Source organism: Thermothelomyces heterothallicus (genome assembly GCF_042370625.1).
Source record: "Thermothelomyces heterothallicus CBS 202.75 unplaced genomic scaffold P884_scaffold_46, whole genome shotgun sequence".
Classification (NCBI taxonomy): domain Eukaryota; kingdom Fungi; phylum Ascomycota; class Sordariomycetes; order Sordariales; family Chaetomiaceae; genus Thermothelomyces; species Thermothelomyces heterothallicus.
This window is the reverse complement of record NW_027192607.1, coordinates 102,824-124,169: the sequence shown is the minus strand read 5'-3', so window position 1 is coordinate 124,169 and position 21,346 is coordinate 102,824. Positions and strand designations below refer to the sequence as shown.

General features: G+C 55.4%; 5 protein-coding genes across 5 annotated transcripts; all 5 read left to right on the top strand.

Annotated features, from left to right (window-relative positions):
* The first annotated feature begins 1,261 nt into the window (after positions 1–1,261).
* Positions 1,262–1,870, top strand: P884DRAFT_265475 (uncharacterized protein). Its single transcript, XM_069441944.1, has 2 exons — positions 1,262–1,506; positions 1,560–1,870. Exons 1-2 carry the CDS (start codon positions 1,333–1,335, stop codon positions 1,749–1,751), a joined length of 366 nt encoding a protein of 121 aa, XP_069293304.1. The 5' UTR covers positions 1,262–1,332; the 3' UTR covers positions 1,752–1,870.
* Positions 1,871–2,208: 338 nt separating this feature from the next.
* Positions 2,209–3,886, top strand: P884DRAFT_233152 (uncharacterized protein). Its single transcript, XM_069439871.1, has 3 exons — positions 2,209–2,618; positions 2,682–3,282; positions 3,355–3,886. Exons 1-3 carry the CDS (start codon positions 2,309–2,311, stop codon positions 3,668–3,670), a joined length of 1,227 nt encoding a protein of 408 aa, XP_069293303.1. The 5' UTR covers positions 2,209–2,308; the 3' UTR covers positions 3,671–3,886.
* A 362-nt stretch (positions 3,887–4,248) lies between these two features.
* P884DRAFT_212969 (uncharacterized protein) lies at positions 4,249–8,930 on the top strand (the record flags this gene model as incomplete). The annotated part of the gene is made up of 3 exons (XM_069439182.1): positions 4,249–4,355; positions 4,603–8,552; positions 8,614–8,930. 3 exons carry the CDS (start codon positions 4,249–4,251, stop codon positions 8,928–8,930), a joined length of 4,374 nt encoding a protein of 1,457 aa, XP_069293302.1.
* Positions 8,931–9,468: 538 nt separating this feature from the next.
* P884DRAFT_265472 (uncharacterized protein) lies at positions 9,469–12,981 on the top strand. The gene has a single exon (XM_069441943.1). The coding sequence runs from the start codon at positions 9,613–9,615 to the stop codon at positions 12,772–12,774; it is 3,162 nt and encodes a 1,053-aa protein (XP_069293301.1). The 5' UTR covers positions 9,469–9,612; the 3' UTR covers positions 12,775–12,981.
* A 2,244-nt stretch (positions 12,982–15,225) lies between these two features.
* Positions 15,226–15,496, top strand: P884DRAFT_103820 (uncharacterized protein). Its single transcript, XM_069437039.1, has one exon. The coding sequence runs from the start codon at positions 15,283–15,285 to the stop codon at positions 15,442–15,444; it is 162 nt and encodes a 53-aa protein (XP_069293300.1). The 5' UTR covers positions 15,226–15,282; the 3' UTR covers positions 15,445–15,496.
* Positions 15,497–21,346: the final 5,850 nt, after the last annotated feature.

Below are 21,346 nucleotides of genomic sequence, written 5' to 3'. Positions count from 1 at the left end.
CCTCTATCTCTTTTGCTATAGGGATATAGGTATACTACTTATCCTATACGTTAACGACCTTCTTATCGTTATAAAAGACAGCTCTACTATCAACGGAATTCGTGACCATCTAAAGGATAGATACGACCTTAAGGAGCTTAGCAAAGTCAAACGATTCCTTAGACTAAATATCTTATAGGATAGGGCAAATAGGAAGATCTTCCTATTATAGGAGATATATATTACTACTTTATTATATAAATACGGAATAGAAGGTATTAATCTAGCTAAGACTCCCTAGCGTTTGAAGTTCGAACTACTATATATCTAGAGTAAACTAGAAGATAAGAAGGATTAGTATTCTACCTAGACTAGCTAACTAAACTAGCTAGCCTATAATACCTAGATCGACATTATATATACTATCTCCTATCTCTATAAAGCTAATAACAGCCTATTATAGGAGTATCTAGATGCTCTTTAGTATCTAGATTATTACTTAGCTAATACCCGTTCCTATAGTATTAAACTCGGTAATAATATAAAGATTAATGACTTGAAACTAACTACCTTTACAGACGTCTCCTAGGTAGACGACCCCCTATACTAGTATTCTATAGGTGCCTATATCGTCTTTCTAGCTAGTAGACTAGTACTATAGAAAACAAAGAAGTAGATATTCGTTATACTTAGTACTATTAAAGTAAAGTTTACTAACCTCACTCTAACTATATATTTATTATAGTAGGTTAGCTAAATCCTATAGGAATATAGCTATCTATAGCTAACTATACTAATTATCTTTACTAATAGCAAAAACATATATACTAATGTAATAAACCCGTTAAATACTAGACATATATAGGCTATTAATATTTAGTATAAGTAGATTATCAAGAGGTATAAGGAAGGCCATTTTATACTAAAGTATATAGCTAATACTAAGATAACTATAGATAGGCTGACTAAGCTACTAGAAAGAGAGAAATATACCTACTTCTTACGGTTACTAGGGATAACGGAAAGACGCGTCCCCTAGGCGGTTTGAGCCGCAATAGGCAGATAGGACTGATAGATAACCACCTCAATTTATATCTAGACTACTGCTTTAGGTAGAAGGATCAGGCAGCGATGTAGCTGTCTGTGGGGGGGTGTGGTGGACTGGGCCCACCAGGGCTCCAGCCCTACCGAGGTTGCAGCCACCTATATCTTCCTATAGGTTGGCTCTGGACGCCTCCGTCCTTCTTCCTCAAGAACCATCGCCAACTACGTAGCAGAGATACGAAGATCGTCAGTTCTATCCGCGCATCCACCTGCAAGACGACGTGACATGGCACGGCTTCTACCTCTTGGATGTGGACTGCCGTCGAGGTCCGTCTGGGCATCATCTGCGTCTGCGTACCTTGGATCAAGCCGCTCTACAAGTTCCACAGGGACAAAACATCCGTCGCCGAAATCAAAAAAATGGCCAATACGGCCCCCAGGACATTGAGGGTATTAGACAGGTGTAAACCGAGATGCTCGAAAGTAGGTCCTTTGTCGGAATGAAAAAGCGCAGACCGACCTTGACACTTTGGAAGGCCTCGAGGAAGGGACACGGGGGAAATGAAAACCCAAAGAATACAGAAGCAGAGGCGGTGGTATCGGCGGTGGAAGCCGAACAGAACGGAGACAAGGGTGTGTTTGTTGACCTCGAACGTGGTTCGACCGTCAGCAACATGTCCGCAGCGCCACGAACTCTACCCGCCTACACGCCGGGGGTAGCACTCTGACTGTTGGAAGAGCTGCTCGAAGATACACGGCGGCTTGCGCACTCGACTGGCTGTGTTGTACAGCTGTGTCCCTGTATACACCGTGTAATTACCAGAATAGAAACACTGGGACATCATATCACCGTGCAGTAATCTCAGGGTGTCAATCCGGGGTAGAAGAGTTTGGATTGACCAATTATCCTGGCGGCTCATTTCATTCTTGTAGGAGGAGTGGACTATTACTTTGTAGGAGGCTGAATAGTCTTGATGGACTCTACCCGTCTATCTATATGATTGCATGTATATAGGCGAATGCCAAACAGATGATTATGGATGAGGTCCAATTGCAGAGCAGAGCCTACACTAATTAAACCCAAGTTGACCTCCACGTCCGATGCAGAGGTGGGGAACACAAAGGAGGGGAGGATCCGCAAACCGATGCGGAGGGATCCCTCATGCAATGGTGACGGTTGAGCAACATAATTATAGCCAGACATTAGACTCGAAAATTTGCCTTTAACACCTCCGCCTCGCCAAGCACAAGCTGCTGATCAGGCCAAAGGGGAACAACAATCGAGATGAGCGCACCCAGCACACAGCGCCCCTCGGCGACTTGCGTCCAGGTCACACCGGACATTTCGATTCAACCCCCGCTCTCTCGCCGGGGAAACGGCCCGGGCCTGGTATTGGTTGTTTCCAAGAACCTCGACTTGAGCTCGTATGAGAAGACACTTGATCCTCCGCCGCTCCAGAAATGGGCCGAGGAGGGCTATTCTGTTGCTCAGGTCCGTATTGGCGACGGGTCCAGCATCACCAGCCAAGTCGGCATTGCCGTTGCGGAGTTGCAGAAGCTACCGGAATGCTCGGGGGAAAAGTTCGGTCTCGTTGGTAATCAACGGAATGCTCGTCGGCCTTTACGAGATGTCTTGTGCTGACGAGGCTGGGGGCAAGTGATACCTGACGAGAACACGGCCAGCCACATCACGCTCCTTGACGCCATCAGAAGCCAGACAGCGATCGTCGGCGCTATCTTTTACGGAGACTGCCCAGATGTTGAACCCCCCATCCCGGTGCTTGCACACTTACCGGGCAACACGAACAGGCCATCCGGCGAGCCTATGAGGCCCGAGGGCCTCACCGTTCACTCGTACCCAGGAGCTGGGCGGTTTTTCATCATCCCAGCTCACGCAGACTATCGCGCGAGTGCTGCGGCCGTGGCTCATACGCGCTCGCTGTCGTTCCTCAAACCGCTTATGGGAGGTCCTTATTTTGACCTCGAGGCCATCTGGGACGAGCACACACGCTATGAGTTCGCCGACCGCAGCGTCGAGGAGACCATGGCCACAATGGTCGATCAGCCATACGTCAACCACGTGCCCACCTTGACCGGGGGAATCGGACGGGCGAAGCTGACGACGTTCTACCGTGACCACTTCATCTTCAGCAACCCCGACGACGCCAACTTGGAGCTGGTCAGCCGGACGGTGGGGATCGACCGGATCGTTGACGAGTTTCTGTTCAACTGCACCCATGATCGGGTCATTGACTGGCTGTAGGATCTCTCTCCTTGGTCTTGGGCGGCGTGTTGGGAGACGCAGTGCTGACTCATTTCACCTTTCGTCAGAATCCCGGGCGTTCCCCCGACGTTCAAACGGCTGAGCATTCCGTTCACCAGCGTTGTCAACATCCGCGGCGACCGCCTCTATCACGAGCACATCGCCTGGGATCAAGGTACTGTCCTGCGGCAGCTGGGCCTGCTTCCCGAATACTTGCCGTTTCCATACACACTCCCGGATGGTAGAGCGCCGGGCAATGGTAAGCGGTTCGAGTACCGGGTGCCTGTTGCGGGCGGGGAAACAGCAAAGAAACTAGTCGATGAGAACGCAGTGCCGTCGAATGAAATGATTCTGTTTGGTGTCAGGGAAGTTCCTGACAAATAGGTAATCTCAGTGGCTGCGCGGAGGTAAAAATAAATAAGTAAGAGGTTGCTTAATCGGCAGCTGTTGTGGACTTTGCTGTCTGGATACACCGGGAACAATGGCTTCGTCATCCTAAATTGAGACGGCGTGGAGGGGTTCAAAGATGAGGAAGACGTCATGTTTGCAAATTGGGCAAACCGCAGTATCCGTACTCCGTATCTGTAATCCGTACAGAGGTCGCGGTTCCCACTTTCAACAAACGCGCACAGTGTTGTTCAGGAGGTTTCCTGAGGGCACAGGCTTTTCCCACACCGTGCTACACTGTGCTTAATGGTGAGCTTTGCCCGGGAGTCACGGGACAGGTCACGCTTCCGCCCAGGTGGGCCTAGCTTGGCATTCAACCTTCCACGACCTCGTCGAAACTTTGCAAAAAAGGGAAGCTCGGTCTCTTCGCAGCCAGCCCAGTCACGAATTCTCGCCTTCTGAAACGCAAAATCGACCTACCATCGCCACCAACACCTGTAACACAACACCAACATCGCCTACTTCATCTTGCGGCAATTGCACTCTCCCCAGCTTTTTGCCCGCACGACCTCGCCATGCCTCAGTTAACATCGAGCTTTGCCTCCGCCGCCGCAGGCCAGAACCGCGATTCCAAAGCGAGCGGACGAAGCGATTTCTCCCGCGGAGCCGGAAGTGGTGAATGGTGAGTTCGCTCTCCTGCAGCCAGCCGCTGTGTTTCCTGCCTCAATTCTTTTTCCCACATAATTTTTTTTCTCGGCCAACCGTCGAGCTATCCCGAGTTGCTTGTCAAGTCAATAAGCTTTTCCCCCCTCCCCATCTGTGGCTGCAGAGGCATAGCCGTACATTTTTTTTCTCCCGCAACACCTGCGGAAACCCATCGGCCGTCGTTCATGGTGCGCGGTCCAAACCAGTGCTGAAATTTTCAATAGGCCTCGCTCGAACGGCACCAGAACCTTCCGCCGAGCGTCTACCACCCCGTTCAACCAGTCCTCCTCCGCGAATGCGACAGACGCTTCACAACAGACGGCCGCCGACCCCCCTCAAACATCTGCAAACTCCCAGTCTGCCTCCTTCGATCCTCAGAACCCTCCTCGCTATACCAGGGAGGAGCTGTTGGAGATTTACAAGAACGATTTCGACCCGTCTCAGATCGACACGTCGAGCATCCTCATGCCCACCTGGAACCCGGCGCAAATGAATGGGAACCATGCTCGTCCTTGGGGCAAGTCTTCAGATTCCCCTCATCTGCCGCAGGACCCGAGCGTGTGTTGGGACGCGGAAGGCACGGTGAAACCCATCAGTTTTGAGGACATGTCGCCAGAGGAGCGGGAGATGTTCGCCACCGATGTCAATTCGACTCTAAAACCGCCCCAGCAAAACAAAGATGGGAGTCATTCGGGGGCCGGAGGCGTCAACGGGCGGAAAATCTCGGTGAGCGTTGGAAACCAAGCCAACTACCAAACCTCGTCGCCATCTACCGCCTCCCGGCCAGGCACCCGCCGACGAGAGACGACGGATACGAACCCTTTCCCGGGGGGATCGACCGCATCTCCGACAGCGAACCGTTTCGCTCGCGACGAGTCGTGGCTCCCTCGACAGAGTACTGAGGCGAAGGAAACCATATCCGACGAGCCGGAGGAGGATGCGAGTGCCCGTGACGCAACTTCTACCAGGCCCCCGCCGTTCGGATTACCGCGCAGTAATCCGACTGGCACCTCGGGTTTCGGGGCCCAGAGCTCGCTTTGGGTACCAGGTTCCACACCGACCGGTTCTGGCATCGGCGCGTTCGGAAACTTTGCTCTCCCAACGCCGGGTATCGGTGACAAGCGTTTCGGAACCGGCGGCAGTCGCCTTGCGCACCTTATTCCTAAGGACTCGGCAGACAATTCCGGCTCGAAGCCGAGCGATGCTCCCAGCTGGCGCCCTCGTCAACGCACGGATACCGACCCCTTCGCAAATGACGATGGCCTTGCGGGTGGCGCCATGTTAAGCGGGGGCCACGACGACAGCCCGCCGACCACTGCTGCTCCGCAGCAGCGTGGCGGCGTCTTCGACACCCCTGTCAAGGGCAACGCCGGGGACTTCGGCATGGCCGGGCTAAATCTTGGGAACCAAGGAGACGGCAATGGCCCGGCGAGCCCTTCTGAGACGAACCCGTTCCGCAGCCCCACTGATCGGAATGACGACGGCCGTGGAGAACGCGACGGGGATCGCCATGGTCAGCCAGGTCCTGGATCCGACCAGCAGTCGAATTTCGGGACTTTCCCCCGGTCACTCGGTGCGGCGCCCTTTGATGGTAGCGACCGGAGCCAGACTTCAAGTGTTGGGCCCAAGGGTTTCGCCAGTGTTAATCCCCTTTCCGGTTGGCCAGCTGGGCCGACAGCCAGCACTCCTGACCGAGAGCGGGCGCCGTTCCAGCATGCCTTCGGGAACAGTTTCCTCACTCCTTTCACTGACCTTCCGTCCCCCGGTCTCGGCGGGCTCGGCGGCGTGTTTGGACCTCCCAGCGCTTCTAGGCTGGGACGTGGGAAGCTCGAGTCTCTGTTCCCTCCGGCCATGCAGGCCCAGATGCATGCTCATGAGCAGGACAAACTGAGTGACTCTGTTCCCGATCTTCGCCAGGCAAACCCACTGGGTGCCATCGGTCGTGGCACGATGGGTCTGCAGCGTGACACAGGCAGCCCCGTAAGGTCGACCAGAAGCGGTTTCGAAGACCTCTTCTCGACATCGGAGTCCGCCCGGTCACCGTTCTCCACGGCTGAGCAAGCTCAGCCCAGCCTCACTTCGACGGCCCAGGCGCAGTCTTTTGCCGCCACCGCCAGCGGAGCATCATTCCCGACCACCCAGTCCTCTGACCCCACTCCCGTCAGAACCATGGTGATGCCCGACAGAATGCGCTGGGTTTACCTGGATCCACAGGGGACCATGCAGGGACCGTTTAGTGGTCTGGAGATGAACGACTGGTACAAAGCCAACTTCTTTACCCCGGACCTCCGCGTCAAGCGTCTCGAGGATCCCGATTTCGAGCCTCTCGGTCAACTCATCCGGCGCATCGGAAACTCCAGGGAACCCTTCCTTGTCCCCCAAATGGGCATTCCCCACGGACCTCCTCCCTCGGCTGGACCCTTCGGCGGAAACTCCTCCGAGGCTGTCCCACCGCTTCAAAGCGCGTTCCCGTCCTTCGGGCGGACGCTCACGGCGCAGCAGCAGAACGAGCTTGAGCGTCGGAAGCAAGAAGAGCAGATGTTCCATGCTCGCCAGCGCGAGCTCGCCCAGCATCACGCCGCGTTTGGCAGGTTGCCGCCAATCCAGCCCGGGGCCTTGCATCACCATTCTAGCGCCCACAGCCTTCAGAGCCAGCCTAGCTTTGGCAGTATGACGTCCCCGATCGGAATGACGCCGCAACACCCCCTCGGCCCTATCGCCCCTGCCGGAGGGTTCTTCGACTCAGCCTCGGCCATGGCGCAGGGCCCCTCTCAGGGTCCCATTGGGCCTAATGCCGACCTGTTCGCCCCGGATCTGAACTTTGCCGAGCGCCAGATGTTGGCGAGCATGCAGTCGGCCGGTAGCCTCTCTGGTAACTTCCCTAGCTCCCAAGCTGTTGGTGGTCGCGTCGGAGAGTCGACAAGTAGTTTGCGCAGTCAGCTACCCAGCGTTGATCAGCTTCAGAAGGATCCTGAAGGGTTCAAGGAGCGACTCGAACAGTTTAACGAGTTGCGGGCACAGTTTGATGCGGAGCAAGCTGCCGCCGAGTCTAACGCTTCCGAAGCAAAGAAAGAACCGGAGGGACCCGAGAATCAGGCGGCCAGCCAGGCCAACGCCGAGTTCGCGCAAGAGACGACCGCCTCCGCTTCGCAGTCTGCCGAGAAGAAGACGGCGGCTCAACCCCAAGCTGAGCTCACGCTTACCGAGAAGGTCCGCAAGACGCAGGCGGACAACGCAAAGTCGTCTCAGCCGGCAGCGGGTTCGGACCTTCCCATGCCGTTCCCCCCGCCGGCGCAGTCTACGCCTATCGCAGCCCCCACTGCCCAGCGTCCGGCTTCGAACCTGCCGGCTAGATATGGTGAACGCTCTGCATCGGGAACCCCGGAGACAAGCTCAGATGCGGCCGCCCTCGCGCCGCCTCCTACGGCTCCCTGGGCACCGCAGCCCGGTGCGGGCATCCAGAAGGGCCCGAGCCTGAAGGAGATCCAGGAGGCAGAAGCCAAGAAGGCTGCCAAGAAAGAGGAGGCAGCGGCTGCCGCGAGGAGGGCTGCCCTGGAGCAGGAAGCTGCGGCCATCCGGGAGCGCGAGAAGGCGGCTGCTGCCGCTGCCAATTCTGGCCTGCCGGCGACTAGCACCTGGGGTACCGGTTCTCCTGTGGGCGCGCCAGCCGGTAGCCCGTGGAAGCAGCCCGCTGCTCTCAAGAACGCCATGGGTGCGGGCGGTCCCGGGAACGGCGCTCCGAAGAAGACGTTGGCTGAGATCCAGCGGGAGGAGGAGATGCGGAAGCAGAAGGCGGCCAAGGAGGCGGCCGCTGCCGCCCAGTCAAGCACGACTCCGGTTTCTTCGATGGGCAAGCGGTATGCCGATTTGGCCGGCAAGACGTCGGCATCGCCCGGCCCCACGGCGTCTGCCGTGGCCGCTCAGCCCAGCCAGGGCGGCGGTTGGGCGACTGTCGGTGCCGGTGGCAAGGTCAAGGTTCCTACCGGTCCTGCCGCCGCGCAGAGCCGGTCCTCAAGCGTGGGCAATGTCAAGACTACTCCCTCCCCTGCCACTGTTAAGGCTCCGGCCAAGCCGGCTCAGACGTCGCTCAAAGACGCCAAGAGCCTTGCCATGGAGGAGTTCAAGAAGTGGCTGCATCGCGAGTTGGCGCGTGGCCTTATTGGAGTCGCCGACAGTGAGTATTTTCCGTCCCGAAACCGTGGCTGCCACACGTGCTAACATAACGTGTCCCCCAGTTGAGCAATTTGCTGTCATTCTGTTAGAAATGCCCCTGGACCCCTCGCTCCTCGCCGAAGCCGTGTACGGGTACAGTACCACCATGGATGGACGCCACTTTGCGGAAGAATTCGTCCGGCGCAAGAAGCTTGCGGATAAGGGCATTGTCGAGAAGGAGCCCATCAGTGCGGCCAACGACCCCAGAAACAGCAGCAACGGCGGTTGGAGCGAGGTGGCTAAGAAGGGCAGCGCCAACAGCGCGAGCGCCGCGGCAGCCGCCAAGGACGAGATCCCTGGATTCAGGGTGGTTCCGAGCAAGAAGAAGGGCAAGAAATAGGCTGATCTGCTTCTTGTTTGGAACGTGTATGGGCAGGCAAGACCATTTTTGGACGAAGAGCTGCACAGCGCTTGATCAGAGCCTCTCGTCGGTCGGGGCGGGCCGGGTGAAAGTTGTCTTGCAGAGATGCCGTTGCCGAGCGAGAGCATGTTCCAAATGTTTTGTTTGAGTACTCAAAAGAGCACTGTGGCGCGGTAAAGCGGGTTATGTCTAGAATGATAGCGAAGCCCATGTACGTACACATACTCTTGCATATCTCCCTTCGCATGTTGTCAAAGGATATAACAGGGCCACAGGTAGTTCTTGGTATGTCTATATGTAATTCTCCGTCCAGGGGCAATGGTCATGAAATGGGAAGGGTGTGCGCAATTAAGGACTTTGTGCTTACGCAGTATCCGGACTCCCACCGTTATCTAATCGCTAAACGACCCCGCCATCAGTTGGCCCCGCTTTCACATTCCACGCCTGAAGAAAATTAAACCACCCCTCTATCACTTATTGGTCACTCGGTCAGTCACTGCCGGAAACGAAGGCAGTCAAGGCCTTCAATTGCGGGATGGATGAACATTCTGCCTCTAATTATTTGAGAAAAATAAATTCCGCGACTTTGCCTTTGTCTCAGTCACGGAGAAAACAGAAGAAATAAAAGCAGCTCGAAGAATTGCATCAGAAAAAAGAGAACATGGAGTCCACTCTCTCCGACTGGCTCAAGGCAGGGCGATACCTTGACGTTCTGCTGAGCGAGCCGGCGGACCTTGTTATCGCCGAGTTTGTCAGAACTCTTCAAACCGAGACACCAACGACAAGACAAGACCAGAGCGACGGTTCGACTGTTGAGCAGAAGGCGAGCGAAGGCGCAACGGCCTCGGTGTCGGCCCGGGATCGTCTTGCTGTTGCCCTGGCGGCGCTGAACGCGTTCCTCCAGGGGAATGTCACCGGCCCGGTGTTGGGGGAGGGAAAGTTGGAAAGGTTGCTCCAGCGGTTCTGCAGCGCCTCAGGGTCCCATGTCACTGCCGCAGGACGAACGGCTGTGAGGAAGGCGTGTCTGCGGTCGCTGGACGTCGATGGCGTGTCGGTTTACGAACACGTGCCCATGGTCGAGGTCTTCTGCCTGGCGAGGCATCTTCTCACCAGCGAGCAGGGCGTGGTAGACGGGGCGGATCTTGGGGAAGGGGCAGAAAGGTCTGCCAAGTGGCTCGCCCTCCGAGTGCACGTCTGGCATTACAAGCTCCTGACGCAGCCCAGTCTGGGCCCGGGATCCGTCTTCAACAAGGCGTCGCAATGGTGTGACGTGCCCAGCCTGCGAGACACCATCGAGAAGGCCCTGGAAGACCTGACGGGAGAGATACTACTGGACGGCAGAGGAGACTGGAGCGGGTTGCAGAAGGTGCAGTTCTTGGTGGAGAAGGCGAATGTGTGCATCATGTTGGGGCAAGACGGGAAAGCGAGGGAGGCGCTGAATAGAGCGTCCGAGCTGAGCGGCTTTGTCTACGCCCTGTCTGGTGCTCTCGGCAAGAGGACCCGGTTTCAGGAGAAGAGCACCAGCCAGCTTGTGGTGTTGGCGAAGAGCGGGGAGGGGCTCAAGGCGGACGGCGAGCAGGCCAAACCGCAAGCACTCGCGCTCAACGACGACACGCTGCTGGAGGATGTCGAGTTCACCAAGGAGGAGAAGCCGCAAGACGGCGAGGGGGACCAAAAGGCCGAACTGCCGGCTCCGTTGAGGGACCTCGCGCCCGACGAGCAACCGCAATTGTCGCCCTTGGATCAGATCATCCTGCTTGCCGAAGCCACTCTGAAGGACGCCTTCTCTCCGGCGGACAGCCTGACATCGGAGGAGGTCTTGCCGTTTGCCATCCGCGTCATCTCAGACAAGGCAACCAACTGGCAGATCTACACGCATGCTCTTCTGGTCCGTTCGAGGATCGAGGTGCACCGGAGCAGGACAGTGGAGAGGGGTGTGCTACAGATGCAAGCTCTCGTCGATCAAGTCATTGTCGACACGACCCAGCCAGCCGAGGAAGCTACGGACGCAAAAGAGCCAGAGGCCGCCGTCCCGGAGATCCAGATCACAACAGACAAGGAGGAAGCGTCGAAGCCCGCCAACAAGCCGGCGTCCTTCTTCCCCGCCCCAAAGCCAACCGAGTCAGCACCGGCGCGGGTCCGTCTAGAACATATCCACGCACTGAGCTCGCCGCCCAGGTGGCATCTTGAGTCAGAGCTTGCCTACGCGTGGGCTGGTGTCGGGTCGCTGGTCTCGGCCCTCGAGATCTTCAAGCGCCTCCGCTTATGGGCCGAGGTTGCGCTGTGCTTTGCCAGCAACGCGGCCAAGGACGATGAGGACGGACGCGGAAGCAACGGCGAGGCAAAGGCTAAAGCGGTTGTTCGATGGCGGTTGTTCCACAGGACCGGGACGCCGGCAGAGCATCAAGCCCCCTCGGGGGAGGCAGATGATGAGGAAGTGGATGTGGAGGAGCTGAAGGAGGCTGATTACCACGGCCCTGAACGTCAACCCCCGCCGCCAAACGCGCCGCGTTTGTGGTGCATCTTGGGAGACCTCGAAAATGATCCTACACATTACGAGCGCGCCTGGGAGATCTCCAACCACCGCTTTGCGAGAGCACAGAAGTCGCTGGGCGAGTACTACCTGCAGCAGAAGAAACTGGAACGGGCACGAGACGCCTACAGAAAGGCCGTTGCCGTCAACCGCCTGAGTTCCGAACTGTGGAACCGCATGGGCGACATCAGCCTTCGCCTCGGCGACTTCTCGGAGGCCGCGGAGGCTTACCGTAGAGCTATCGCCTGTTCGGATAACATTGGTGGCGGCGAGGACGCCCGCACCTGGAGCAACCTGGGCAGTGCCCTCTACAGCCTCTACGTGGAACGAACCAAAGAGCTGAAGCAGCAGACGGAGAGCGGCGAGGCCGACGAGACCACAAACGTCACTACCACAGAGGAGGACGACGGACAGGACGACGACGACAACGCCGACGTCACCTCCGCGGCCGGCCAACCCTCGCAGCGCAGCAGCAGGGCCGACCCATCAACGCTCCTGGCGCAATCCCTGGCCGCCTACAAGCGGGGCGCCAACATTGCGCAGGACAACTGGCGCATCTGGGACAACGTCATCACGCTCGCCGCCCGCCTCCGGCCCGTGCCCATCCGGGACCTGCTCCAGGCCCTGCGCCAGATCGTGCGCATCCGCAAGACCGAGGACGCCCTGGACATCGACATCCTGCGGCTGCTGCTCAACGAGGGCTTGCTCTCGCGAGAGAAGAGCAAGAATGCCACCGCTGCCACCACCACCACCACCACCACCAAGCCGCCCTGCCAAGGCCAGCAGGACGACGGGGCGGCAGCGTATGAGCCGCCGCGAGGGTCGACCGAGAGAGCGGTGTGCGACTTCTTGGAGACCACGCTGGCGCCCCTCGTGACGGCGCGGTCGGAGCTCTGGGAGCTGGTCACGCGGGAGAGGGTGTGGAGGGAAGACTATGCTGGTGCGGTGGACGCTGCGGAGCGGGCGTGGCGCGCGGCCGTTGGCTCCTCTGGGGGAGGAGGAGGCCTGCTGCCCTCTGGTGGTGGTGGCGGCGGCGGCGGCAACGGGGATGCCAAGGGAGGAAGGAAGAACTGGTTGGAGGAGCGGGAAGAGTGGAGGGTGGTGGTGGACCGGACGGATGACCTCGTATCCATGCTCGAGAACTACGGTGAGGGCGTGCCCGAGATTGGGGCGCGTTGGAAGGCCAAGGCCAGGAGCGCGGTGCGCAGCGTCATGGGCAAGGCCAAGGAGAACTGGGAGGGTACGGAGGAATGGGACAGGCTGGTGGCGTTGCTGGAAGGGCTCAGGTGAAGGACCATGTTCTTGTCGGGTGCCTCTCTGCCTCGCGTCCCCCCACCCCCCACCCTCCCCTTTTTTTGCTTGGGGCCTCTCTAAGTATACCACTTTTCTCCTCGTTCTTTTCACTATCATTCCATATTGGTTTTTTTTTGTTTGTTTGATTTTCAGTACATCTTAGAACAAAAAAAAGAAAAAAAAAGATAGAGTGATCAAGTTACGGCTGGGCGGGTTGTGCTGGTATGCTGGATTGTTGGGGTTGCCATAGCGGGGGGTTGGGGGGAGGAGGAACAATGATCGGACCAATACATTTGGTTCCAAGCGGCTGCAATTCAAAAAGACGAGCGCCCAAATGCTCATGAGACCCCAAGAACCTTGCCTTGCTGGTCAGGTAATGCAGATATGGGGCCAGCACGAGGCAGCCCAATGCTTCTCCCTGCTTCTTACCTTCCCCCCCCCCCCCTCCCTTTTTCTTCCTCTCTTCCCGGCCGCCTCTTATTCCTCCTCCTTTCTTTCCCCTCTCCTCTCTTGTAATGTAATGGGAGGCACATCCTCACCGCCACTGGCAGAGAGCGGCTCCCCCCCCCCCCACGACGACTTTCTTTCCCCAACCTTCCCTGTCCAGGCTCATATGGTTGGCCCTTCCATCGGGGCTCGGTGCTCGGACGGTTTAGCCAACAAGTTGGCCTCTGGAGGCCGAGAACGCGGAAGGCCGGTTTCCGATAATCAGGTGCGCTGCTCCTGCACCTGCAAGCAGCAGCGTGTTCCCCGGGTGCATTTTCCGATGGGATGACCCCGGCGAGCACAGGTCAACAGACCTGTGAAAGCGCAAGAGAATCGATGCTCGTCGTGCTGGGTTGATGCGATAGGCTCCTTCTCTCTCTAAAGGGGGAGGAGGAGGGGGGGGGGCGGTTGGATTTGTGGACCCATCACTGTCGCGTCCTACTTGCCTGCTCCTGCTCGACTCTCCGTAGAGGACGTGAAGTATGCAGGTAGTTGCCTACTCAACAGACCGGGGCTGGAGAGCAATCAGCGGTTTTTATTTTATTTTATCTTATGGTATTTTTTGTGGGGGTTGGGGGTTTAGGGAGGCGCGGGTAGAGGGGGGAGACTCGAGAGAGCTGAGAGCCGCAGCACTAATACAGTAGTATGGTATGGTCTTGGACTGCTCCCGGCTAGGTCGGTCTGAATCATCCTACTGGCGAGAGTTTTGTTACGCTCAGGGGATACATTACGCTTGCGAGCGACAACCCCCTTCTTGGGCAACATGCCCGAGAGTCCTGAGCCACCGGCTGTGAGGAGTGTGCTGCCATCCGGTGAACGGCGGGCGTCATGACGGAGGGTCCGGTCCAGAAGCCGGGCGACCGGGATGTTCCATGGAGCTTCCGAGTCCTGGCGGTAGCAGACCTGTACGCATGCAATATATATGCACTTGGGACTGTACACTTCGGTCATCGGCTCATTGGCGATGCTGCTGTTTCTCCTGCATGGTTTGGCTCAGCCACTCTCTGGGCAAGGGGGACAGATGGTGTCATTGCAAGAGTAGTACTACTGTAGGCTGAGCTCGAAGTGAGGCGGCACCGCAGAGGAAACGGTGATGCTCAACTGGGATGCTCACTTGGTGCTACCCACGTTTAACCATTGAGCAGTCGCAAGAGCGCCTGGCAGTGCTTGTTTCGCAGCTGTCTCGTGAGAATTTCCGTTTAATAATTACTTGTTCATCTATTTACGTCATCTTTCTTGTCTCCCCATGCACTCGGGATGTGGCTCTTGGATATGCCTCCCTGTTCGGCTTGTTCGGAATTCTAAGCCACAGGAAGTGAAAGCCTGTGATGCATCTGATTTGTCTAGCATTCTTCGCAGGAGAGACAGAACGCGAAGGACACCAGAGCAGGGCCGTGGGTTACGACATCCCTCTTGTAATAGGATAAGTTACTTTAAATCATTGTTCGATTTTGAGTTTTCTTTCAATTTTGTCAATGCTCAGTTGTTTTGGCCCTGTAATTACGGATCCAATGGCAGGTTCCCGGAGGGTAATTAATGATGTCCCCTGATTAGGAATTGTGACATGGAGCTGTTTTCCCTGTTTTCCTCCACTTTCCCTTTCCCTTTCCCCCTGCTGTTTTGCGAGGATCACTGACGATGAACTACCATGTAATTATCGAAACTACGGATACAGGGTCTGAAGAACGGGACTGTGGCCACCCCTATCCCGTCATCCCTATCCCGTCATCCCTATCCCGGTAGCCCACTTGCTCCAGCCGATCGCTGACCTTGCCCCGGCGTGACTCACGGCACGAAAACCACCTGGCCACCCGCGGTCCGAGTGATCGTCGTGGCCAGTGTGGGTTAAGTGGAGCTGGGGAAGAGGCGTCGGTGATAGCCCAGGCCAGTATTTACAAGGGCATGCCTCCGTTACGCTCTGCCCTACCCTTGGAACGTCCAATCGCTATCCTGTCGAGCGAAGCTCGTCATTCATTGGAACTGGTCCTGGGACAGTGTTCTGGCAACGTGGTGCACAGTATGTGTCTGTGTATGTGTGCCCTTCGATCACTCATGGGTGTAGGGAATGTACGTTGTGTACGTACTCATATGTATGTATGTAAGTATGTATGTATATGTACTGTACAGTACATGCGCGCATTGCAGGTTAGTAAGCCCAGCGAAATGATTGAGAAACGGTAATTTCCGTCTACATGTGCCTGGTCAGGATGAACTCGTCAGGATGAGCTTGTCGGGACGTGCGCGGCGCAAGAATGACCATGGCGGGACTCGACCGAAGCAGGCTTGCATACCAGGGCAGTAATCCCAAATAGGGAGGTCCCAGTGAGGAGGAACGCATATCCTCCGGGAGATCGGTGACACGGTCCCGGATTGGGAGATGGCGCCAAGAGAGATCAGCAGCCCGAGCAGCCTGACAGTGCCCACACCGGCCTCTCTTCCCCTCCACTCATCGTTCGTCGGACACACAAGGAGAGGCTCCGAAATACATGGCGGATTTGCTATCACACTCCTCGTTGTTCCCTTCTCCTCCGCTGCTGACTCCCATTTGTGTTTCCTGCGTGGAGGGTTGAGAGATGGCTCTGGGGGCTCTCTGCAGGCTGTCAACAGGCTCCCTGCGTTTGGGCCGTAGAGCGGTCGAGCAGGCGAGAAGGGTAAGGTTGACGTTAAAGGGCGACCGCGGTTGTTTAGGGAAGCCACAGTGAGACGAAGCGGGGAGAAAAGAAGCACATCCTGGTCTCTTCCCGGTGCGCCGCTCAGCCACGGGGGATTGGAGCGCGGGATGGCAGGGGGAGTACGTACATAGCTGTAGTGTACAACGTGTAAAGTTACACCCCTGTTCGCAACAAGTAACTAAGGCAGTGTACGGATTTCAGTCACATACTCGACACTACACGTACGGTTTAAATTGCGATGAATGTATGTACATGACGACAGAGACCGCACCAGCATTTAATATACATATATACCCGGCAAAGAGTCCTCTAACCGTCCGACATCAAGACTCGCGCCTTCGGAGCGCACGAGACTGAAACAAGCAAGCACGGTCGCCCAGTAGAGCGCGAGGAGAAATGTCTGACAGCGGGCCGTTGAGATCGTCTCAGGCGGTCAGTCCGCCCCCCCGCAACCCCCCTGCCCCCTCTCCCCCCTTCCCAAGCAAAGCGAGATCGGCGCCGGCCGAAGCGCCAACCCACCGATAACCTTGCGCCCAGCCCAAATAAATTGACAGAATTTTGGCCCAGACACCAGGGGCAAAATGCCCACCGGGTACACGTGTCCAGCACACCACAGAACGGGAACGGCCAAATTCTCTCTGCCCGCTTCGCATGTTCATATTTTCAGTGTAGGTAGGAATGTGCAAGTGTAATCGTGTATTTGCATATATGCAGCACCATTCCAGGACATTGCTACAGTACACTACACAAGCAGGCAGAGGAGAACGGTAGGCCAAGAAAAAGTCTCATGAATCTGGCCTGCAGGCTGGGATTGTTGGGAAAGCTCAGGAACCGTCCCACGACTTGCCAGCACTTGTACAAGTTCGGGTTACATGGCACCAAATAAAATCTCCGTACCATTGTACGAAATAGTGCACACACAAAACGCTTGGATTAACCATGGATTACTGTCTGTTCACTACCTGCATGTACTGCTTACATTCTCGTACACTTTACTTCGTATACCCGCCCAAAGATCGGAACAGCAAGGGATCGACTTCATCGGGACTTGTCCGCTCATCCTGGTCGGCGATCAATGCAGCTGCCGCCCAATCTACGGCGCAGAGTGCGGTAGATAATTCCACTCCAAGGGGTGTAGATCAGCCTGACCAGGGTACCGTGCCTAGCGTGTGTACAGTACATTGGGATGCACATTGGACTGCTCCCACTTGGTGCAGAGCCAGATAATGTAATACACTATAGTTCTTGTCTTGAACGTTCGCGCATATGTATGTACCACTGGAATAAATGTAGCGTGGTCGATCGGTGATATGCCCACAAGAGCGTACTATACAATAAATACCGTACTTGGTACCCCGGTGTTGTGTGTGTGGAATGCTCCGGAGTGGTGTACTCGGAAATCCGGCGGGGAGATCGTGAGCGAGCAGGGAAATGTGTGGAAAAAAGAAAGGGTTGTTTGATCACCAAGGCTCCCCTGGTGCCGATCAAAACCCACATGCAACGAATGACATAGGCACCAGGCACTGAAAACTTGGCCCCTGACTACACTACTCCTAGGTGTATGCACTCGATAGTGTAGATGTATTATCCGGAATCTGGAAAAAATGCGGGGCGAAACAAGTCTCGGCCATTTCGTTTGTTTATACAAAGTAGGGTATCTTATCGCTAAACATATGCGAAAATATACACTCTATCCCCAAAAGCCTGGGTCAAAAGTGAAAGAGTCGAATGAGCATCAGGTGGTTTTCTTGCCTTGGCATTCATACGGTCATTATTTACATCCGTACACAGTAGTGATTGGTTCTATTCTCCGCTTTTATTATTTGTTTTCCTATTTTTTCGGCCTCCTCTCGGCGGTAATCTTGCTTTGTTGCACCTGCTTTTCTCGCTTACTTCTTAGCTCACAACAGGACAGCCAGAACTCCCCTCTGTGCGCGCCGTCCTACGTCTCCTGGGCGGCGGCACACCTTTCCCGATGAAGAAAGGAGTCAACCGACTGCTGCAATCACCGTTTACCACTAACACAGCTCAACGGTGGCCCCCCATTCCCCTCTCCCTTCTTCCGCAAGCCATCGGAAACGACTCAGCACAAATCAAAAGTCACCCAAAGCTACTGTGTAATTAGACGCGTGAATCACGATACCAGGAATTCCGGTCGTTCGATCCGTTGAGGTCGCATTAATTACCGATGTGATCCAGAGCCGCTCCTTCAGATCAACACGAAATGTACATACATATTACTACGTACCAGACTCTTGGAAGAATTGCAGGGACTGTGTATGTACTAGTTATATATACGTACGTAGCGCTTCAGAGGTGAGGCTGCTTTGTGGCACTCCAAGCGGCGTGGGTGCTTGCGTTAGGTATGCTGTGCTTCGCCGAAATACGTAACCTTCTGTTGGTCGGCGGCGGGAAGAACCGCGGATATCTGCATCAGCCTAAGGGACTCAGCATCATCACGATCGACTTGCGAGTAAGGATTCCCAAAGTCCTGGTAGTGGACCGAAGGGCTATAAATCCTATAGAGTGAAGATGCCAAAACTCTACCATTTACTACAATTCGTGAGGTGATATCTGTCCGTTTTTAGTGTTGATCTTTTTTAGCTTTTAGAATCGATTAATTAATGAATAGGGAACAGGTATATAATTACGTAGGTATTTAGTAAACACATGCACCACATCTTACATTGGCTGTTCTAGGTACATTGAGTAAAATAAGTTTTAACCACGAGGCAACTCTCGTAGTATCAGTTCCGTTATCCAATTCCGTTAAGGACTTAGACAATCTTGACATCTTAGGGGCGTAACCCAAGGCTGGAGAAGGATGCATATTAATTACCTATGGAATACTACCGTAACTTCATGATCCTTTTTCAAACTCGAAAACCACGGACAAAAAAAGAAACCGAAGGGGAAAAGAATAAGGAAACACTATTCAGGGATCCGACTGCGTGGCACATCTAAGAGATCTCAGTCCGGGGCCAGCCATGGACAGGGTGACTGACCAGTGAACACGTGGTCGTTGGCCCCCCCCCCCCCCCCCCCCCCCCCCCCCCCCCCCCCCCCCCCCCCCCCCCCCCCCCCCGGACAACCTTACCGAATCCCTGTCACTAGCACACTCTGCAATGCTCGACACACGGGTGGCATACCCGCATCGCTATGGTCCATCTGCCCTTGTCTGAGATCTCTCGACTGCAGCACCCGATTTCACTCTCTACATCATTAGTGCCGATCCATTTAATGCCTTAATTACACCGCTTTCGGCCCCCCAGGCCCACTTAGTTAATCAAAAGTGGTCGTATATTCTAGAATGTACGGAGTACGGAGTAGTGTTGCAATCTGTACAGATTGCTGTGATGCTGCGGAGCTAATTAGGTAGCTAATTGCCTGAAGATACGGAGTGCTGTAATTATATACTCAGATTCCCTATTGATCCGCAACCTCTCACAACCTGATTTTGGCTGTAATTACTTCCAGTCCTCATCGATGAGGAGGAAATAGGAGCAATCACTTCGTGCTTCGCACAATGCTGACGCAGATACATAGAGACGATTCGGCTCACCTTGAAATGTCGGGTGCTTGATTAGGCGATAGGGAAGCTATTATTGGGATGCTGGCTACGGGCGTAGCACTATACGCGGTGTAATTAATGGCTGTAACTGGTTGAGGCAGTTTACTTCCTCTCTCGCGAAGCTGCAGGATCGAGGGTCAAGGACACGAGTTGACGGCAGCCTGCGGCATCCTACCTGGTTACATATGTGGGAAGAGCGGTGCCAACTCTGCCCTCACCGGGTGCAAGTCGTCGGTGCAACGTTTGAGCATGTCGTGTCGGTGCTTGTCTGATAGAACACATGAACGTGTTATCCACCGATCTTTTGTTCCAGAGGCGTGTTCAACCTGGGACTGGACAAAAATCGGCCTGACTTGGTGCGGCCGTCTGTTTGACGTAGACAAGACGCTCGAAGCGACCTGGGGCCTTATTACGGCGGTTAAAGGCACGTCACTGGCATATGCGCCGGGGTATACCTACCTGTGTTGGTGCCGAGTACTGTGAAGCACACAATGGAGAATCTGGCTGCTTCGTGCACCATTCCGTTTACACTGCTTCTTATTGCCCGTACCGAATGGACGCAGTGAGGTATATTTTTTGGTTATCATTTCCACTTCTCCTTTCCCGTTGCCCGCGTAGCGATGGATATGTGTCCGATGAGCCTTCAGCTCACGGCGTAGTACTGGCCCGACTGATACTGGAGCGAGTCTGCTGATTCCTGATCAGGGTCACTTGGCAATCCGGATGCTGAAAAGGATCAGCTGTCGACGTCCACAAGCCTGTCATTACAGGGGAAATCCCGGAATCTTCCTCAGCTGTTATATAGGTGAGAGAGAAAGAAGCTATCCATTAAGGCATCACCGCTTGGGCCGAGGCTGGCGAGAGGCTGTGGGCCTGCGTGAACTGGTCATGCAGTGCCTGTGTGGATTACAGTCACCAGTACATTAGTGGTCGAGAGGTGATTGGAAACGGGGCAGTCGCTGGGAGATGACGGTCAGTTGATCTCCTTCACGGTCTAATATGCACTCTTCGCCGAAGCCAATGCGTCTGCAACTCAGAGCCACTGGCCGTCACTCAAGCTCGTTTGTCTGGAACAACTTTGGCCACAGGGGGTTGAGATCTGCGACATGTCGGCGCTGGGTGTGAATCAAGCGTCGAGATCCTCGTATGGATCCAGACCTGGTCCAGATTGCGCACCCTCAGATTTTCTGGGAGCCTGGAGACTCTGGATCAAGGAACAATGGGGGCCACACTGGCCGAGTGTAGGTAAGGTATTGAGCCACCCATGACCCTGAAGTCAAACGATCGCGCGGGTACCCGCTGCCGCCAGAGCCGTGTCGACACGAAAGTTGGCAGTGGATCAGGTCGCACCACTAACGAGAAGTTTGCGGGAGGCCGTGGAATCTGGAGATGCTTGTACGGCCGTAGACTGCGAGCGCAACTGTAGGCGCTGCAGACGCGCAAAAGGCACCTGGTTAGCGTGGCTGTTACAGCTTTAGAGGTTTCGGGCCACCATACTCCGGTAGTAGCTCGCGAGATGTAGTCTGTTACTTTACGCAAATACTGACCCAGTCTTGTTGAGCGCGATGACACCGAAACGGATTCTCTCGCTCAAGGTATCGTTCTCTTCGACTTCTCAGAACTTATCCGTTTCTGAGCGTGTCCCGCATGTTCACGTTTTGCTTCATAGGTTGGTGCATGATGCTGCGGGATGGAGTTGATATAGGAAGGACGGCATGGAGCCTGAACAAGGGTTGAATGATGGGCAAGGACCCGTAACACTGGAGCGAGACTGCTGTAGTCAGGTAACCTAACCTGTGCGGATTCGTACCCCGAGAGGGAAGTGTCAACCTTGCTCTGT